Genomic DNA, 18,396 nt, shown 5'->3' with positions numbered 1-18,396 from the left:
AAGATGGAGAGAAAGGCCATGATCATGTAGGTCTTATAGGTCTTGTTAAAGAGCTTGAATTTTATTCTAAGTGTGGTGTCATCAGAGGGACTGGGATGCTGGGAGAGAATTGATGACAGGGCAGGAATACGTCTGATGGAAGTGGGTTCTGGATTGGACCTGCCGTGATTTGTGTTCCACCTCCCCAGTCCCGTGAGGCAGCAGGACCACTGCCCCAGGGTTCTGACGGTGTTCTGGCACAAGTTTTCTCTTTGGGTTGAATGATAATAGAGAAATTGAGTTTTCAAGCTTGAAATCTTTGTCTCATCTCTCCAGAGCAGCTTGACATATAGCAGGACACTTATGTTCTGTGATCCTGAGCAAAGCAGAAGCAAAAAGAGAGAAAGCCATTGGGACTTGTGACCAAGAAGAGGAAAATGGCCAATGATATGGTTCATCACCATGAATTCATTTATTTGAGGAAAGCTTGACTGATTGTTATCTTTGTCTAGGCAGCAGAGATGAGAGCAGCTCATGAAGCAGAGGGAAAAGTAGATTCTGAGAAAGCAGAGTAAGTTCTCAGTAGCATCAGCTACTCTAACGACTCTGGTTGACAGTTCTCAATATTATCTACTATTCTGCTGCTATAACAAATAGAAAGCTTGATTTATGTTATTATAAAACGCAAATATTGTATGTGAGCCCTAGATATATTTCTTTTTTCTTTTTTATGGCTTAGCAGTATTCCTGTGTGTGTGTGTGTGTGTGTGTGTGTGTGTGTGTCTTTTTTATCCATTCATCTACTGATGGATGCTTTAGTTGCTTCCATGTCTTGGCTATTGTAAATAATACTGCTGTGAACACTGGAGTGTGTGTATCTTTTGGAATTATTGTTTTCATTTTTTGGATATATACCCAGGAGTGGAATTCTTGGATCATATGGTAGATAAATTTTTAGTTTTTTGAGGAACCTCCATAATATTCTCCACAGTGGCTGCACCAATTTACACTCCCACTCACAGTAAACAAGGGTCCCTTTTCTCCATATCCTGCTAATACTTACTATTTGTCTTTTTGGAGATAGCCATTCTGACAGGTATGAGGCTTTGTGGTTTTGATTTTCATTCTCTGGTGCTTAGTGGTGCTAAGCAGCTTTTCATGGGTAGATATATATCTTTTTACCCCACCCAGACCGTAAACACATTCTAATAATCGTGTTGACTTTATAATCCAAGTCATAAATCAGAATTTTACCATCTGACTGAGCAAATTATCAAACACATTTAGCAAGCTCATCTAATGCTGATAATGGAAATATCTAATAATTACTGAATACCTATTAGTTACGGGCCTTTTGCTAAGCTTTTTTATGCAAAATCTCGTGTAATTCCTACCACAAACTTAGAAGCATACATACCATTGGTAATTTCCATGAAAACTTAGAAAATAAAGGACAACATTTCTGAAGGGGAAAAGGGTTTGTAAGCCAAATTGCAAAAGAAGCCTGTAAACTTGTATATAACTGTTGTACACCTGCGAACATTACTCATCAAAGCAGACACCAATCATTAAATGTGAAGTTGACATGCAGGCACTATGGGGTAATAAGGACCTGAGGTCCCCTCTCCGCCCAGATTTCCCTTTAGTCTCCCTGTGCCCTCCGTGCTGAGTGGGTTTCTCATTCCTGCAGCATGGAAGATGGGGAGAAAGAGGACACGGCTAAAGAGGAAGAGCAAGCCGAGGCCCTGTGGGCAGATGTGACAAAGAAGAAGAAGCGCCGGTGTGGCCAGAAAGTTGAGAAGCCTGAAGCCTTCATGGCCAATTTCTTTAAGGGGCTGGAAATCTATCAGACCAAGTTGCTGGTAAGCACTCCAGCCTCAGCCCTGCTCGGGTGTGGGCACTGGCCTGGGCAGACCTCAGAGAACTGGCCACTGACTTTGTTCCACCATTTGGTTAGTCATAGTGCTTCCTCATCGTGCTCCTTCCTCCTTTCCTCTTCTCATTTAATCTGCCTGTGTCTCCTGTGTTGGAGGGAAAGGAAGAGGGGATAACCCAGGAAAAGCCAAGCGCTCCAGCTCCTCTGCCCCACAGCAGGTGCCCTCCCTGGCCCGTGCTCTCCAGGAGAGCTGGTCCCTTATGTGTGTGAGGTGGGAACCAGTCCCATCCCCATCCAGGAGTTCAGAAGTGGTGTGATTGTTCAGGTATGGAAAAAACTGTCCTGTGTTGTGTTAGGTTCTCACACTAGTCCCTAGAGCTTTGTTACTGCAGACACAGTCAGCCCTCAGCACAGCTCGTAGTAGCCTCTCACTGGCAAATTGTTCCCAAGGCACAGTTACTGATGGCCAGGACGATACCCTCCCAGCACCCGGAGGGAGCCCCCTTCGCCACAGAGAGTGAGAGCTTCCCCAAGCAGCTACCGTTGCAGTCCTCCAGTGCTGATTTGTCTAGGGAAAATGGCAAGAGGGATGGGAATGGTACCCCTGAGAAGGGAGAAGCAGAGGCCCTGGCTGCTGTGACTTACTAAGGAACAAAGACTGTAGGCCACAGGCTGCTGCAGCCAGGGTGGGAGCTGCAGGGGTCTTTTGATTACTCATAATTTCCAGATTGACTACATTTGGAGTTACACACACACACACACACACACACACACACACACACACACAGAGGTACCTTCATAGCAGAATTTATATCTTGTGCTGTTTAAGCATTTGGTTCCCTGAGGTTTAAACCAGAACAGGCTTTCTCTGAGCATCATTCTAAGCAATCTGTAAAAAAAAAATTATCATTTTTGGTCCCCACAAATAAGTCATAAGGACAGGGCTGTCCCAGAAGAGTGGTTACTGAAGAGGAGGACTAGCCCCATATAACCCTCGAATCAGAAAAGATCTTCTGTGTGAAAAGAAGGTCCCTGTCCCTTGCAGAGCTCTTCTACTTCTGCCTGTCCTTTCCTTTTCAGCACTACCTGGCCAGGAATTTCTACAACCTGAGGTTCCTTGCTCTGTTTGTAGCCTTCGCTATCAACTTCATCCTGCTCTTTTATAAGGTGATACTTCATTCAGGGACTATTTGCTGACTATATTATATACTTTTTAAAGTAATAGAAGTTATGCTCTTACTTAGAGCAAAAATTCTAGTATCTAAGGAAATTTCTAAGACACTGGCTTCTATAAGAGGATACTGTCACTCGCAGCCATGGAGAACAGACTTTTGGTTGCCAAGGGGGAGGGTGGAGGGAGTGGGATGGACTAGGAGTTTGGGGTTGGTAGATGCAAACTATTACATTTAGAATGAATGGGCAATGAGGTCCTACTGTACAGCACAGGGAACTGTATCGATCGAACAGGATGGAAGATAATATGAGAGGAAGAATGTGTGTGTGTATATATGACTGGGTCACTTTGCTGTACAGCAGAAATTGACACAACATTGTAAATCAACCATACTTTAATACTGTCATTAGCAATGGGAAGAATGGAGGGACATGTTGCAAGGGAAGCCAGTTTGGGCACCGTGTCAATAGTTCAGGCTTGTTCTAGTTATCACTTAATTCTGCAAATATTTGTTGGGTGTCTACAATGTGTTTGACCCTATATTAGGAGCTATATGGTATTTCAAACTGAGTCATAAATATACTTCTTTCCTTGAGGAATCAGGTAACGGAGAGCCATGATAGTTGACCCGTACGTTAGAACCGTTACGAAGGGGGAATGAGTAGGAATTGGTTTCTGGAGATGGAAGAGAGGGACTTGTCACAATAAATGAAGATTTTTGAGCATTAGTAAGTGGGTCTTGCATACTGTAGACACTTAATAAATGTTAGTGGGATGAATTATATAGGTCCTGGATGTTTGACATAGTCTTTAACCGGCTCTTCTGTCTCTTGCCTCTCTCCCTTCCTATTTAAAACCACACATCCAATTTTTATAAAGCATGCTCTTATCCACATCAGCCTTCCGCTTGACAAACTAATGGCTTTCTGGTGCCCATGGTAGAAAAATGGAAGCCTGTAGAGGAGTTGGGTGAAGTGGTTTTAAGTGTATTGAGGTCGAGGTGACCGCAGACAGCCATGCAGGGAGGTAGCCAGAGGCAGTTGGACCTGCCGGTTTGTTATAGAGTCGTAAGAATGGCAGGCGAAGCCATGGATGTTAATGGCCTCTGGGAAAGAACGGAAATGCTTCGTGTGTGCACTTGTGCACATGCATGTTACTCTCGGCCTCCTCCCAGGCCTTGGCATTCCAGAGATTACCTCCTGCAGCACAGATAGGGATTGTAGAATATGGAGTCAAACTTTCCTAACTTTTAACTACTGAGCTCATTTTCAGGAGAGAAGTTGTGTCTCTTAAAAATGGAATCACTTTGTCATACAGCAGAAAGTATCCCAACATTGTAAATCAACGACCGCAAAACTTTAAAAAACTGAATTAAAATTTCTTAATTAAAGAAGTCAGTATCACCACATTACTCTTGAATGCACTGTAGCTCACTAATTCTTGAATTTATTTGCATAATGATTAAATGCACATGAGGATTCTTTTACTCTGTTGCCTGATAATGAAAGACATGTAGAACGTAGCAAAGAATCATTTGACAGACACCTTGCATTTATTTCGTCATTTTGGAAGACCTGTACAGTATATGATAGGAAACTGGTTTTAACTCACATACATGATTTTATTTCATTGTAATTTGGAAGGAGAGAGCTTGACCAGCCAGATAAATATAGCCTGATTAGAAAAAAACTTGTGTTTGCGATTATTAAAGATACTGGAGATTCCTAGGAATAAGGTACCTAAAAGCCTCCTTTACTCACCATGTAAAGGAGTAACTACTCCCTGAGTCACTACTCTCTGCCCAGCAAATGCCAGCAGTGTAAAATATGTGGGGAGGCCTTTCTGATGTTTCTAAGAGAGCATGTGTCTTGGGCCAGGTCACCGAAGAACCTTTAGAAGAAGAGACAGAGGATGTTGCAAACCTGTGGAATTCCTTTAATGATGATGAAGAGGAAGACGCGGTGGTATTCTTTGTCCTGCAGGAAAGCACTGGGTATATGGCACCCACACTTCGGGCCCTGGCCATTATCCACACCATCATCTCTTTAGTCTGCGTGGTGGGCTATTACTGCCTAAAGGTAAGTAGTACCTGAATCTAATCTGACTCCTAGGGAAAGAAGCATCCTTTTTTTTGTTTATTTGTTTGTTTTTGTGTGTTTTTTTGGTCCTTTGTCTTTTTAGGGCCACACTCACAGCATATGGAATTTCCCAGCCTAAGGGTTGAATTGGAGCTACAGCCGCCACCTATGCCAGGGCCACAGCAATGCGGGATCCGAGCCATGTCTGTGACCTACACCACAGCTCACAGCAACACGGATCCTTAACCCACTGAGCAAGGCCAGGGATCAAACCTGTGTCCTCGTCGATACTAGTCAGGTTTGTTACTGCTGAGCACGACAGGAACTCCCAAGAAGCATCATTTTCTAACCCAGCCAGCCCTTTGTTCTCTGAGACTTTACTAATAGACCAAGGTTGGTGGAGCCGCAGCCTGGGCATCACCCAGGTGCTGGTTGGAAGTGCATACCCTCGCCCCCCACCCAGGCCCTTTTAAACAGAATCTGCAAAGAACACGACCCTTAGGTGATCTGTACTTGTACTCTGGTTTGAGAAGCTTCATCCAGGAATCTCACTTCAGGCCCCTCTTGTTACATTTCATAGAATTAGAATCATCAGGCTAAGTCATAGGTGGAGCTGGCAATGAGGGGTTCTTCAGATCTTTGAATTTATGTTGGGATTTTTATAAAAATGCTTTTCACTTTTCAAAAATTATTAGGTTTTTCACTATCCAAGTTACTGGTGCGGTTATCCTTTGCAGCATAACAAATCATCCAAAAATTCAGTGGCTTAAAATGACAGTCATTTTTGAGTTCCCAGGTGGCTCAGCAGGTTGGGGTTCCAGCATTGTCATTGCTATGGCATAGGTTTGATCCCTAGCTCTGGAGTATTTGTATGCCACAGATATTTCTCTCTCCGATTCTATATCTGACCAAGCACATTTGAGCATTTCCTCTGCTCCACATGGAGGTGGCCACATCAGCCACCAGCTGGGAGCTCAGTTGGACAGGACTGGGTGGCTGGGCCCCCTCTCACCCTCCATATAGACTCAAGACAACCCCCTTTCCATGTGGCCTCTCCACATGCTCTCTCCAGCTGGGGTAGCTAGACTTCTTGCATAATTTGACTTAGGTTTCCAAAACCAGCACAGAGGGCAGCTGCTGGTCCTTCTTAAAGCTTAGGCCCCAAACTGGCGAGGTACCATTTCTGCTGCATCCTCTTGGTTCAGGCACATCACAGGGCCAACCCAGACTCGCTGCTGCACAGGGACGAAGAGGGCTACCCAAGGGCATGAATACAGGAGGTGTGGTTTTCTACTACACCACAGTTTGGTTTTTTTTTCTTGTTACATTTTTTTCTTACTTCTCTTAAGTAGGAAGTTCCCCTGGCTCTGCACTAAGCCCTCTTTTCCCTGGAAAGAGTCCAAGAAATCTTTTCCTATCCTTGTGGCCCTCACTTCCCCCAGTAGACAGTAGTATCATGTAGAAAGTCCAGCTGCCCTGCTGGAGAGACCACGTGTTCTAAACCCCTCTGAGGTCTCCATGGTAACTATGAAAGCACCAATCCTGGAGCCAGGCTTCCTGGGTTGGACTCACAGCTCTGCCCCTTAACCTCACGATTCCTCAGTTTCCTCCTCTGTGTAACAGTGACTATTATAATAGTAACACCAGCCACCCAAGTTGCTGGGAGAATTGAATGAATGAACATGTGTAAAAGTACTCAGAACCAGATGGAATGAACACTGAAGCATGTCAGCTGCTATTCCTTTGCTCACCGTCCTAGAGCTCAGCTTGTCAGCTGGGGTGCAGGTGTACAGGCGACCTAGAGAAAACAAAAAGAAACACTCTCTAGGAAATAAAAATGCAGGGAGTTTTACTTACAAGGGTGTACAGACTCATAAAAGCTAAAGAGGAATGCTCCAAATCGCAGATATCAGTACTGATGCAAAACATGATGTTGTTGTTTAGAGTCACCTCAACATACAGCAGACACCGGTTGTGTCTATTCATCATCACCCAGGAACTAACAACAGGCACCGATTGTGTGTGATGCCCACTCTTAGCCCCTGCCACCTTCCTATCATGATTCTTTATTTCCCAAGTGTTGTCGCCTGGCTTTAAAAAAGGGTAAGCAGAGAGTTCCCTGATGGTTAGTGGTTAGGATTCAGTGCCTTCACTGCTTCAGCCTGGGTTTGATCCCTGGTCTGGGAACTGCTGCAGCAAACAAAAGAAAGAAAAAAAAGGTTACATAAACAGTTTGGATGCCAAGGTCTAAGAGATGTTGCCAGGTAACCAGCAGCTTCCCAGATGGATGAAAAGCCCTGGCTCTGTCTGAATTAAGCTTTGCTGGCTGGTGGGGCATTGGCCGTTCTGCCTTCTCATTTCCTGGGATTCCAGTAGTACCCTCTGACTTTGCCACTAACTCTAACCTTTATTTGAAGTGTGTGTGTGTATCTGGTGATGGTTGGGGCAAGCGGATTACTTCCCCAGCCTCTTCTGTGTATATGCCTCTTTTATGGCAGATTTTTATAGCCATGCTACCATCTCTAAGCTAGCATCAAAGTTACAACTGCAAGAGAATAAGGGGTGATAGTAGGGAACAAATTAGTATGCCTGGCAGGAACTCTTCTCAGAGTATCAGGAAGACAACTTCAACAGCAAAAGACTTTGCACAGAGACACTGAATCCCCTTATTCTAAACTATCAACGCGTTTCATTAGCCAAACCTCAAAGACATGAGATGACTACAACCCTAGCCTTTGAAGGGGGTTGGACCTTTTCAGCCTGTTCCTGCAGCTGTCCCATATATTCTAGCACAGTTTAGCATCCTTTCTAAGTCTTGGTTTACCTCCTAAGAGTTTTGGGAGACCTAACTCAGTCAACTCTGGGATTCATCTCCACATGGCCTTCTCACCAAGATGGGTCAAGGCCAGTTTGTATTACTATCGGCTGATTAAAAAGTGGCCCGAATCAGATCAGCTTTAGAGAGGGCGGCATATGAGCCAAAGGAGTGAGAGGTGATATCTTTGGCATTGGACCCACAACTAGGCATCATCTACAAAGATATTGCTGCCCAGGAGTTGGAAGGCCCATCTGTGCCGTAAGCACGGAAGAGGATGCTTTTGTTCGGAAGCCTTCTCTCAGTAACCTGTGTCTTCCTATGCTTAGGTCCCTTTGGTGGTATTCAAAAGAGAAAAAGAAATTGCCAGGAAGCTGGAGTTCGATGGGCTGTACATCACCGAACAGCCTTCTGAGGATGACATCAAGGGGCAGTGGGATCGTTTGGTGATCAACACACCGTAAGTCTCCCCCATCCCCCAAAGAAAAAGGAGTTTCTGCTGGAAGTAGAACAACACCTTCTTTGCCAGCCCTGGAGACTGATTAATATAAGGCTCCCTTTGGTTTCTGGGTAACCTGTTCTGCCTCCAGTTGTATGTGTCTCTCTGCAGTTAGTGGGGGACAGAGGACACCATCAGGAAGTGCTGGGCATAATTCGCTAGATGGCCTAGCACAATACTACCTAATCTAGTTTTCCGTGTTTTAGTCATACAGTGCTTCCCTGGCTCAGGGGTTCAGAGATCAAGCTGCTCAGCTTCTCTGGAGTCCCCAGATGGCACGGAAGTCCTATGACAGCACCATCTCTGAAGTCTTCTCCTTAAACAAATAGTCTGATTGGTCCTAGAACTCCAATATTATTTGATAGGCAGTTTCATGGGCAGTTAAAATAGGACCATCTGGGTGGGGATGTTAAGAGCTGTGGGGTCAGGAGTTCCCTGGTGGTGTAGTGGGTTAAGGATTTGGCATTGTCACCATAGTGGCTAGGGTCGGGGCTGTGGCACAGGCTCGATCCCTGGCCCAGGAACTTCCACATGCTACAGGCACAGCAAAAAAAAAAAAAAAAAAAAAAAAAAAAAAAAAAAGGCTAGTGGAGTTAAGCCTGCATTCTTGGTAGTAGGCATGTGTATAATTACTAAGGCAGTAGGAAAGAGGATTGATGCTAGAGGTAGGGAAGTGAATATCAAGTCAGCTCTGTTAACATGGTTGTCCATGAACTGGGGCAGGGGAATCAAGCTTTATAAACCTCAGCGTCCTCTTCATTAATAGAGGGATGAGAACCCCACCTCCTACAGTCCTGGGATGATTCAGGAGTGGATGTCACATGCTTGGCACAGGGTTGTTACACCCTTTCCCTGTCTAAAAGACGACCATCACCATTAGAAAAGGTAATGCTCTAAAGCCAGTGTATTCACAATAGGAAAGATGAGAGTTGCAAGATAAATGAATGGGCTGAAAGAAAGGTAAAGAAATAGGGCTGAACCTGTAAACAAAGGTAGCTGTTGAAACTGTCAGCTGTGCCCGTAAAATGTGCAACATCTAGAAACAACAACCCTCACCCCTGGGGGAATAGAATGCCACTTGCCCAAAGATGGTTAAGCATATTGAGAGAGGCAGCTCGACAAAGGCACAGCGGAGCATTTTTTGAGTCCCTAGAAAGGGAAGGCCCTTCTCTTAGGAAAAAAAGGGGGGAGGTGTAAGCATGAAAATCAAAAGCCTGTTTCCAGGAGTTCCCATAGTGGCTCAGTGGTGAACGAATTCGACTAGTATCCGTGAGGACTCAGGTTCGATCCCTGGTTTTGCTCAGTGGGTTAAGCATCGGTGTTGCCATGAGCTGTGGTGTAGGTCGCAAATGCAGCTCAGATCTGGTGTTGCTGTGGCTCTGGCGTAGGCCAGCAGCTACAGCTCCAATTGGACCCCTAGCCTGGGACCCTCCATATGCCATGGGTATGGCCCTAAAAAGACAAAAAAAAAAAAAAAAGCCCGTTTCCACCTGCAGGTTGTTACCAATCTCCCCACTTAAGGAAAAATAAGGAAAACTATTAAGACTTATTTCTGATCCTTTGTTATTATAGTACAGAAATTTTGAATATTAAATAATTTCATTCTTTGGTAAACTTTCTACAGTTATCATCAGTAATGATTGTGTCTGTGACACAAGGTGAAATAGCCTTAAAGTCCCAGTAAAAATATAGTTCAGTTTCTAGAAATTTATTCTGCAAAGATTATGAGACAAGCTCACTGAACTGACTCAACAAGGATAGCTGAAGTGGCTTACATGCCCTTGAACAGGGGAATGCCTAAATAAGTAGAACTGTTGTTTTAACACATTTAGCTTGGAGTTCCTGTTGTGGCTCAGAAGTTGGCAAACCCAACTAGCATCCATGAGAATGCAGGTTCAATCCCTGGTATCACTCAGTGGGTTAGGGATCCTGTGTTGCCGTAGGGTGTGGTGTGGGTCACAGACACAGTTTGCATCCCACGTTGCTGTGGCTGAGGTATAGGCTGGCGGCTGCAGCTCCGATTGGACCCCCAGCCTGGGAGCCTCCATGTGCCATGGGTGTGGCCCTAAAAAGACAAAAAGACAAAATATAATAAAACATTTAGATAAATGAACCTTTACTTTTTCTTCACAATAATGGCATCATTGTACACATAGTGCTTTGAAACCTGCTTTTGTTTTTGGTTAACTATGTGTCATGGAGAGCTTTCTTTTTTCATTTTATTTTTATATTGTTAAGTGCACATATAGAAGAAAATATAAAATATAGATGTATATTTTAAAGTATAGCAATAAAACAAACTACAAAGATTAAAACTGGAACATCCCTGGAAGCTTTGAAATCCCAGCTGTCATCAGCCCTGGTGCCTACCCTCCCCAGACCCCAGCTAACCACTCTCCTGACTTCAATGATGTTCGTTCTTTTGCTTTAGTTTATAGTGTGCAAGTCCCTAGATACATGGTTCCATCTTAACTCGTGTTTTGGTTTATTTTTCTTTTTAGTGCCACACCCATGGCATGTGGAAGTTCCCAGGCTAGGGGTCTAATGGGAGCTGCAGCTGCCAGCCACAGCACAGCAATGAGGGATCTGAGCCACATCTGCAACCTACACAACAATTCACGGCAATGCGGATCTTTAACCCCCTGAGCAAGGCCAGGGATTGAACCCATGTCCTCACAGAGACTATGTTGGGTTCTTAACCCACTGAGCCACAACAGGAACTTCCATCTTAACTAGTTTTGAACTTTATGTGAATGGAGTTACACTGCATGCATTGCACTGTCATTGGAATCTTTTGCTCAGCACCACATTCAGGCACTTGTCTAGGTTTGACGTGTGTGGCCCTAGTTTGGTCATTTTCAAAACTGTGGCATTTTCCATTTTGTGAGTGTATTATCATATATTTATCCATTTTCCTGACAGTGGATATTTCAACTGTTTCTGTTGCTGTTACAAACAGGGTTGTAAGGAATATTTTATACCTGATGCACAAGGAAAAGAGTTTCTGTAGAGTAGAGACCAAGAAATGACTTTGTCAAATACAGGATATGCAAATATTTGTCCCGATTTACATTAAACGAGCACCCAGTGAGGGATCTCTGCCTCCTGTCAGCACTTGACATCAGGTAACTTTGCTAATCTGGTAGGTGTGTAAGGGCATCTCATTGTGCATTTCCTTGACTTATAAAGAGATTGAGGGGAGTTCCCATCATGGCTCAGCAGTTAACAAACCTGACTAATATCCATGAGGACGCAGGTTCAATCCTTGGCCTTGCTCAGTGAGTTAAGGATCTGGCATTACCATGAGCTGTGACATAGGTTGCAGATGCAGCTCAGATCCCTCGTTGCTATGACTGTAGCGTAGGCTGGCAGCTGCAGCTCCAATTCAACCCCTTACCCGGGAACTTCCATGTGCCTAAAAAGCAAAAATACAAAATAAAAAATATGAAGAGGTTGAGCATCTTATTTTTTTTTTGACCATTCATGTGTAGATGTGTCTTTTATTTATGCGTTTCCCTTCTGAAGGTTCTTGCCTACCCTACACTTAAAGGAATATTATCAAATAAAGTTATGTTTTCTACCTTGAAGGAGCTTACTTATCTAATCAGGAGACATGAATATTCAGACCAAAGACAGATCCCACATATGTGAAAGGGTCTTGACCAGAGCCTTCAGCCAGGGACCCTTCAGCATTGCTTGTGGAATTTTCCATTTATGCCCAAATGTGGCCATGGTTGCATTGTATGTTACAGTCCGTTTGTATAAAAGATTTCAGAGAAAGGAAATACCAGTGTGGGCTGAGGAAGATTGGCTTATTTTTATGTGCTTTATTTGAGATCTAAATACAGGACAGAAATCAAGTAGCAAAAAAAAAATGGACAAAAAAAGTCAAAATAATTATTTCCATCCCCCATAAATAAAATCTATTAGTAGTTTGCTCTGTAAACTCAGCATTTGTTTTTGCTTCTAGGTGGCATTTGGATGTTTAAGACAGAAACATTTAATTATCCAAAAAACATTTTCAATTTTCCTTAGAGATTGCCACTCTGTAAGGGAAGAGGTGGCATTTGTGTGAGAGGTCCGTGAACAGAGGGCGGCCCCCCTTCCCCATCACCAGCTTGGGTGGCCTCTATAGGATGGGTACAGTTGTGTTCCAGCGCTAATGACAATGACTTAAATGAAGGAAAGCAGAAGCAAGAATGCTTGCACCAAGGGCCAGAGGTTCCTCGGCTGCAAACTAGACTCACAAGGAACCTCTCAGAAGGCTAAATCGTTCTGGAGAGAAGCAAAATATTTAAATGGTTTTTGCGAACATACCTAAAAGCAATTGTTCTTTCCTGACTTTAACAATAAGAAACCATTTGCAGTGAAGCTGGTCCAAGCTATGTGGCAGAAGAAAGACATTCTCTCTCTCTCTGGGCTTAAGGATGGGAGGGCATAGGCACCAATTCCAAAGGAGAGAGGACCTGGTTCCTTAGGAAAAGCATACCCCACAAGGGTTATGCGGGAATGGAAAACAGAGGGGAAGAGCACTCCTTTAAATAAAACGCCACATAGACTGGCACATACAAAGGCCCTGTGTTGAGAGAGGAAGGAAAAAAGAAGACTGGGGGCTGGGGGTGGTTGTCAAAGCAGTTTTTTACTTTATTGTCTTTACCACTTCTGTTTTCTCTGGGGAGTATTTTTCTCTGGTTGAATTTCGAATTTAGCAACAGAAGGAATTTGGAGAATATGGGAGCCCTGATGAGGCTGGAAGATTAATTCATTCAAGTTTTTGTATCTTCTTCCAAAGAGCAATAAAGGCCATGGAAACTTTTAAGTATTAAAAAAAAAAGGAAGTTCCCATTATGGGCTCAGTGGTAGGAAGTTCAACTAGTATCCACCAACATGTGGGTTCAATCCCTGGCCTCACTCAGTGGGTTTAGGATCCGGCATTGCCATGAGATGTGGTGTAGGTTGCAGATACAGCTCAGATCCCACATTGCTGTGACTGTGGCGTAGACTGTCAGCTGCCTCTCCGATTCCACCCCTAGCCTGGGAACATCCATATGCTGCTGCAGGCGTGGCCTTAAAAATCAAAAATAGGAAGGGAGGAAGGAATCCCATGTAAATTAACTAACAGTGATTCCCAGGCCAGAAGCTTCATAGTTAGGGGCCTTGCCTGCACTCCCCACCCCTGTGTCCCCAGCATCTACCCCCACAGCCGTTACTGCCATAAAGCAGGTCTCAGTGAATGAAGGTTGAACGCATGTGCTTCCTGCAGAGTTTGCTTTGTAGTTGCACTGAGATCGAGACACATATCCCTGCTCCTGTTTAGTCCATCATCACCATTCCTGGCTCTTAACCATAGTTTTGAAGGAGAAAATGCAAAGGAGCTTTCCAAGTGCTTCAGAACTCATCACAAAGTAGTGAAACCAGAAATCAGTGAGACCTGCGGTGACTCTGAACTTCAATCAAGTCTTGAATTCTTCAATGAGCAGGACAAAACCCAAAAAGATCACAGGTCCAGACACTCAGAAACTGCAAAGTTTCTTGATGTGCTTGCCTTGATGTTAAGCATCTCCTCTTTTTACTTTCTTTTCAGATCTTTTCCTAACAACTACTGGGACAAGTTTGTAAAGAGAAAGGTATGCTTTGTCAGTAGGAGGGGAGTCCCATACTCTCCAAGGAAATGTAGAATTTATTTTTGAGTTCTCCATGTACAAACAGGAATAAATTTAATGTAGCTTTTATGATAATTTCACCCAAAGAGTAAGTCACAGAAGGGGTTTTCTATGAACGCTCGTAGATCTGGGGCTTAATTCCTAGACTCATCTGCCTTAAAAAGCTTAACATAATCACCGTTTTCTGTGTGCTAGGTTTATTTTCTCCCCTCCAAAAAGATGGCTTGAAAAGCAGTTTTTTACTTTATTGTTTTACCACTTCTGTTTTCTCTGGGGAGTATTTTTCTCTGGTTGAATTTTGAATTTAGCAATACCTTAGAAGAGCCCAGAGTGTAACACAGTCTAAAGACCTCGGGGCTGGAGAAAACATTGATGGGAGCGTGTGGCCTGCTCTCACCCTGCCATCCTGTCTGCTTTAGGTGATCAACAAGTATGGTGATCTCTACGGAGCAGAACGCATTGCTGAACTCCTGGGTTTGGACAAAAATGCCCTTGACTTTAGCCCAGTGGAAGAGACCAAAGCGGAGGCGCCTCTCTGGTGTCATGGTACAGAGCTTAGGAGTTAAATCCCAAAGTCTGGCTGACCAGGCCCTCTGTCTTGCCAGTTCTCTTCTGTGTGCTAGAGGGAAAATCTGCAATCATGTCACTGTCCTCTCGGGCTCTGGTCTGGCCTGGCCTAAGTGTTTCTTCTAGGTTCTAACATGGGGGTGGGGAGGGGCAGGAAGCAGCACTGCTTTTAAAAATCTAAAGACCCATCAGCCTTTATGCCTGATAGAGCTGCGAGAGAAAGACTAGAGTTTCAGGATTCAGCCATTCTTGGTTTCATGGTAAACACACACCTTGATAAAGCTCAGGGTCATATTTCGATTATTATACCCGAGAGAAAAAAAAAAAGCTTCATTTCCCCCCTTATGAAACACTTAAGTAAATCTTGACATGTATAAGTTTTGAAATGATTTGTTTCCCTTTAGGCTAAGTTCCATCGACATGAAGTACCATATCTGGAAACTGGGCGTTGTTTTTACTGACAATGTAAGTATGGCATCTGGAGAAGCAGATGTCTGTGCGCCACGTCTAGGGAAGTCACTAGATGGCACAAGGAAACCCACAATGGAGGAGGCCCAGGAAGATCCAGGGATCGTTTGTTGAAGGCAGAGGGCTGTAGGCTGCAGGGGGGACCTTTGTCTTGTATAATAGTTTAGGGAAGCTGGGGTTTCACTTAGCAGTTCTTGGGCCAGTGACAGCACCTCAGCACCTAGGTACCCTCTATCCTCACTCTGCCCCCAGAGATGAGGGGGAAAAAAAAAAAGTGTCACAAATGCCTGAAAAGCTGCTCGATTTCTTCTCTTTCCCAGTCCTTTCTCTACCTTGCCTGGTACACAACCATGTCAGTCCTGGGCCACTACAACAACTTCTTCTTCGCTGCTCATCTGCTGGATATTGCAATGGGCTTCAAGACCCTGAGGACTATTCTGTCATCTGTCACTCACAACGGCAAACAGGTATTGATTTATACTGGTGCCCGATGGGATGGACCTAGATAGGGATAGGAAAAAAGATAACAGGTAGTACGACTGTGTATGACAGGAAGGTTTGTGTCATCATAGTGTATAATACACCTCTCTTGGACAGACACCTGAATGAGTAGTGATTGGTTTTGCAAAATTGTAGCCATCACTTAAGAGGCACAAGATCTTGATGCAGAAACCCATAATGTTTAGATCAGTATATGTAGTTAGAAAACTCCGTGGGGAACTTTGATACATGCTTCCAGTTAAGAACCAACGACTTAGATAGATAGACCCACTCACCGCTGTAGGTGTATATATATATAGACATATATAGCCATATGTTTTTATGTATTTTGTATTTGTCTATACGTATTTGTACCTCTCTATATATCTATATAGTCATTGCTCTCCAGTCTTATTGATATCCAGTCTGTCTTCTACAGCATTGTTGCCAGTGTCAAACCCTTGATTAAAATCCTCTAATGGCTCCTCCTATCAGCAAATTCCAACTCCTTAGCATTTTATTCTCATTAAGTGCAAATCCATGGATAAGACATGTTCCTTCACATCTCTAAATCTTTATAGGAAAAGAAAGAAAAGAAGGAAGTTAATATGTGCCCAGTTTGGTACAGCCATTATGGGAAACAGTATGGCAGGTTCTCAAACAATTAAGTAGAGAACTTCCATATGACCCAGCATTTCCACTTCTGGTATATATCTGAAGGAAATGAAATCAGTATCTGGAAATGAAATCCATATCTTCATGTTCACAGGAGCATTGTTTTTGATAACCAAGATTGGGAAACAGCCTGTGCCCATCAGTGGATGAATGGATAAAGAAAATTTGTTATGAACATACAGTAGAATATCATTTAGCCCTAAAAAAAGAAGGAAATTCTGCCATTTGCAACAATATGGATGACTTGGAGGAGATTATGCTGAGTAAAAGGAGTCAGACACAGAAAGACAAATGCTGTGTAGTATCACTTATGTATGGAATCATAAAACAGGCAAACTTCTAGAGCCAGAGAGGAGTTGTCAGGGGCTGGGTGGGGGATGGGGAGTACTGGTCAGTAAATGAGTAAGTTCTGAGAATCTAATATAAAGCATGGTGGTTATAGTTCCGCGTACCATTTCTATACTTGAAATTGGCTAAGAGAGTAGATCTTAAATGTTCTCACCACACATACATACAGAGTAACTGTATAAGGTGATGGATCTGTAAGTAATTTGATTGTGGTGGTCATTTTGTAATGTATGCATATGTTTAATCATCACAGGGGACACCTTAAAAAAACGGAGATTCCAACCAGGAAAAAGTCATTAACCTTTAATTATTCTAAAATTAAAGAGTGCTAGGTCCTCAGGTGGTTTATTTATTTTTTTTCTAGGCTTCTGGTAGCAGCAGCAGATTTTTGGTTGTTTCTGGTTTGATACTAAAAGGAATGGAGGAAAGCTAGGCAGAGAAATTTGCTACCACATAAAAGGCTAAAGTTTGGGGAGGTAATAATAGAACCTGTGGAATAGATGTTTGCTTAGAGAGTGGTAAATGCTTCCTTATAGATTCCTGGGAGAAAGGGCATTGTGTATTATTTTTACATGTGTGTTTTGGGAAGTTATATCCTATGAAGGTGGCATTTCCCAAAATGTAGTTTATGGAATGCCAGTTCCACAGTATGTTCTTTTAGAATTCTTTTCTTGCACTTAACTCGGATATTGAAACTTCAAGTTTTTATTCACGTGGCTTAATTGCATTATACAAAACTGTACCTTAAATGAGAAGTTTATTTATTTATTTTAATTTTATTTATTTATTTATATTTTTTGTCTTTTTGCCATTTCTTCGGCTGCTTCCTACAGCACATGGAGGTTCCCACGCTAGGGGTCTAATTGGAGCTGTAGCCGCCGGCCTCCACTACAGCCACAGCAACACGGGATCCGAGCCGCGTCTGCAACCTACACCACAGCTCACGGCAACACTGATCCTTAACTCACTGAGCAAGGCCAGGGATCGAACCCAAAACCTCATGGTTCCTAGTCGGATTCATTAACCACTGAGCCACGATGGGAACTCCAAATGAGAAGTTTATACAATGAGTATATCTTAATATCTATAATGTTGACTAAACTCTAGCAAGATTGTTTTAAAAGAAATGTACCCAGCTTACTATGTGCCAGGAACCATGACAGGCTTACAACTGCCCTGCAAGGTAGATGTTATACTCACTTGACACATCAGAGAATTGAGGCTCAGAGAGGCTAAGTGTCTCACCCAGGAGCACACAGCTTCTAAGTGGCAGACCTTAGATTCCAGGCCATTTCATTTTCAGTGCAAAGCGCAGGTTCTTTCTCTTTTTGTAAACGAGCTGCTTCTGTGAGGTCTGCTGTCCAAGGTTTACCTCACCAAATTCATTGTTTGAGAAGCCACTAAATGTGTCTTTTCTGGTGCTTATCTTTTGTGAAGCGACTTGAGGGCAAAGATTTAATCTTGCTTATCTTTGTGCTGCAGCCCCGAAACTAGTCCCTCATGTAGGCCGGATGAGCAGGTCCTATGTAATCCTCATTTCAGGCCTCCTACAGCCAGAAACATACATGCCCTATGACCCCACCAAAGGTCCAAGGCAGGTTTCTTCGATGTGAAAAATGTCACTTTCTCAACCATCATAATTCTTACAGTAACTTCAATGCTGTGACAGTTATCCAGTTCATTGTTAGTTTCTTTAGAAGCAGTGTTAGAACATATGGTTACCAGAAGGGAAAGCGGAGCAGAGGAGAGGATAAATTAAGAGTTTGGAATTAAC

The 18,396-nt window shown here is 43.4% G+C and overlaps 1 protein-coding gene across 1 annotated transcript in view; it reads left to right on the top strand.

The window, feature by feature from the left end:
- The window catches only part of RYR3 (ryanodine receptor 3), a 568,547-nt gene that overhangs the window by 540,304 nt on the left and 9,847 nt on the right, over positions 1-18,396 (top strand). The window contains 10 exon segments of the mRNA XM_021099907.1: positions 492-550; positions 1,670-1,841; positions 2,936-3,022; positions 4,907-5,107; positions 8,252-8,382; positions 14,006-14,048; positions 14,504-14,609; positions 14,612-14,630; positions 15,056-15,116; positions 15,440-15,586. Coding sequence (XP_020955566.1) covers positions 492-550; positions 1,670-1,841; positions 2,936-3,022; positions 4,907-5,107; positions 8,252-8,382; positions 14,006-14,048; positions 14,504-14,609; positions 14,612-14,630; positions 15,056-15,116; positions 15,440-15,586 — 1,026 coding nt within the window.

The sequence above is a fragment of the Sus scrofa genome, chromosome 7 (genome assembly GCF_000003025.6).
Source record: "Sus scrofa isolate TJ Tabasco breed Duroc chromosome 7, Sscrofa11.1, whole genome shotgun sequence".
NCBI lineage: Eukaryota > Metazoa > Chordata > Mammalia > Artiodactyla > Suidae > Sus > Sus scrofa.
Note: the sequence above shows the minus strand (reverse complement) of the source record. Positions and strands in the feature narration are given on the sequence as shown.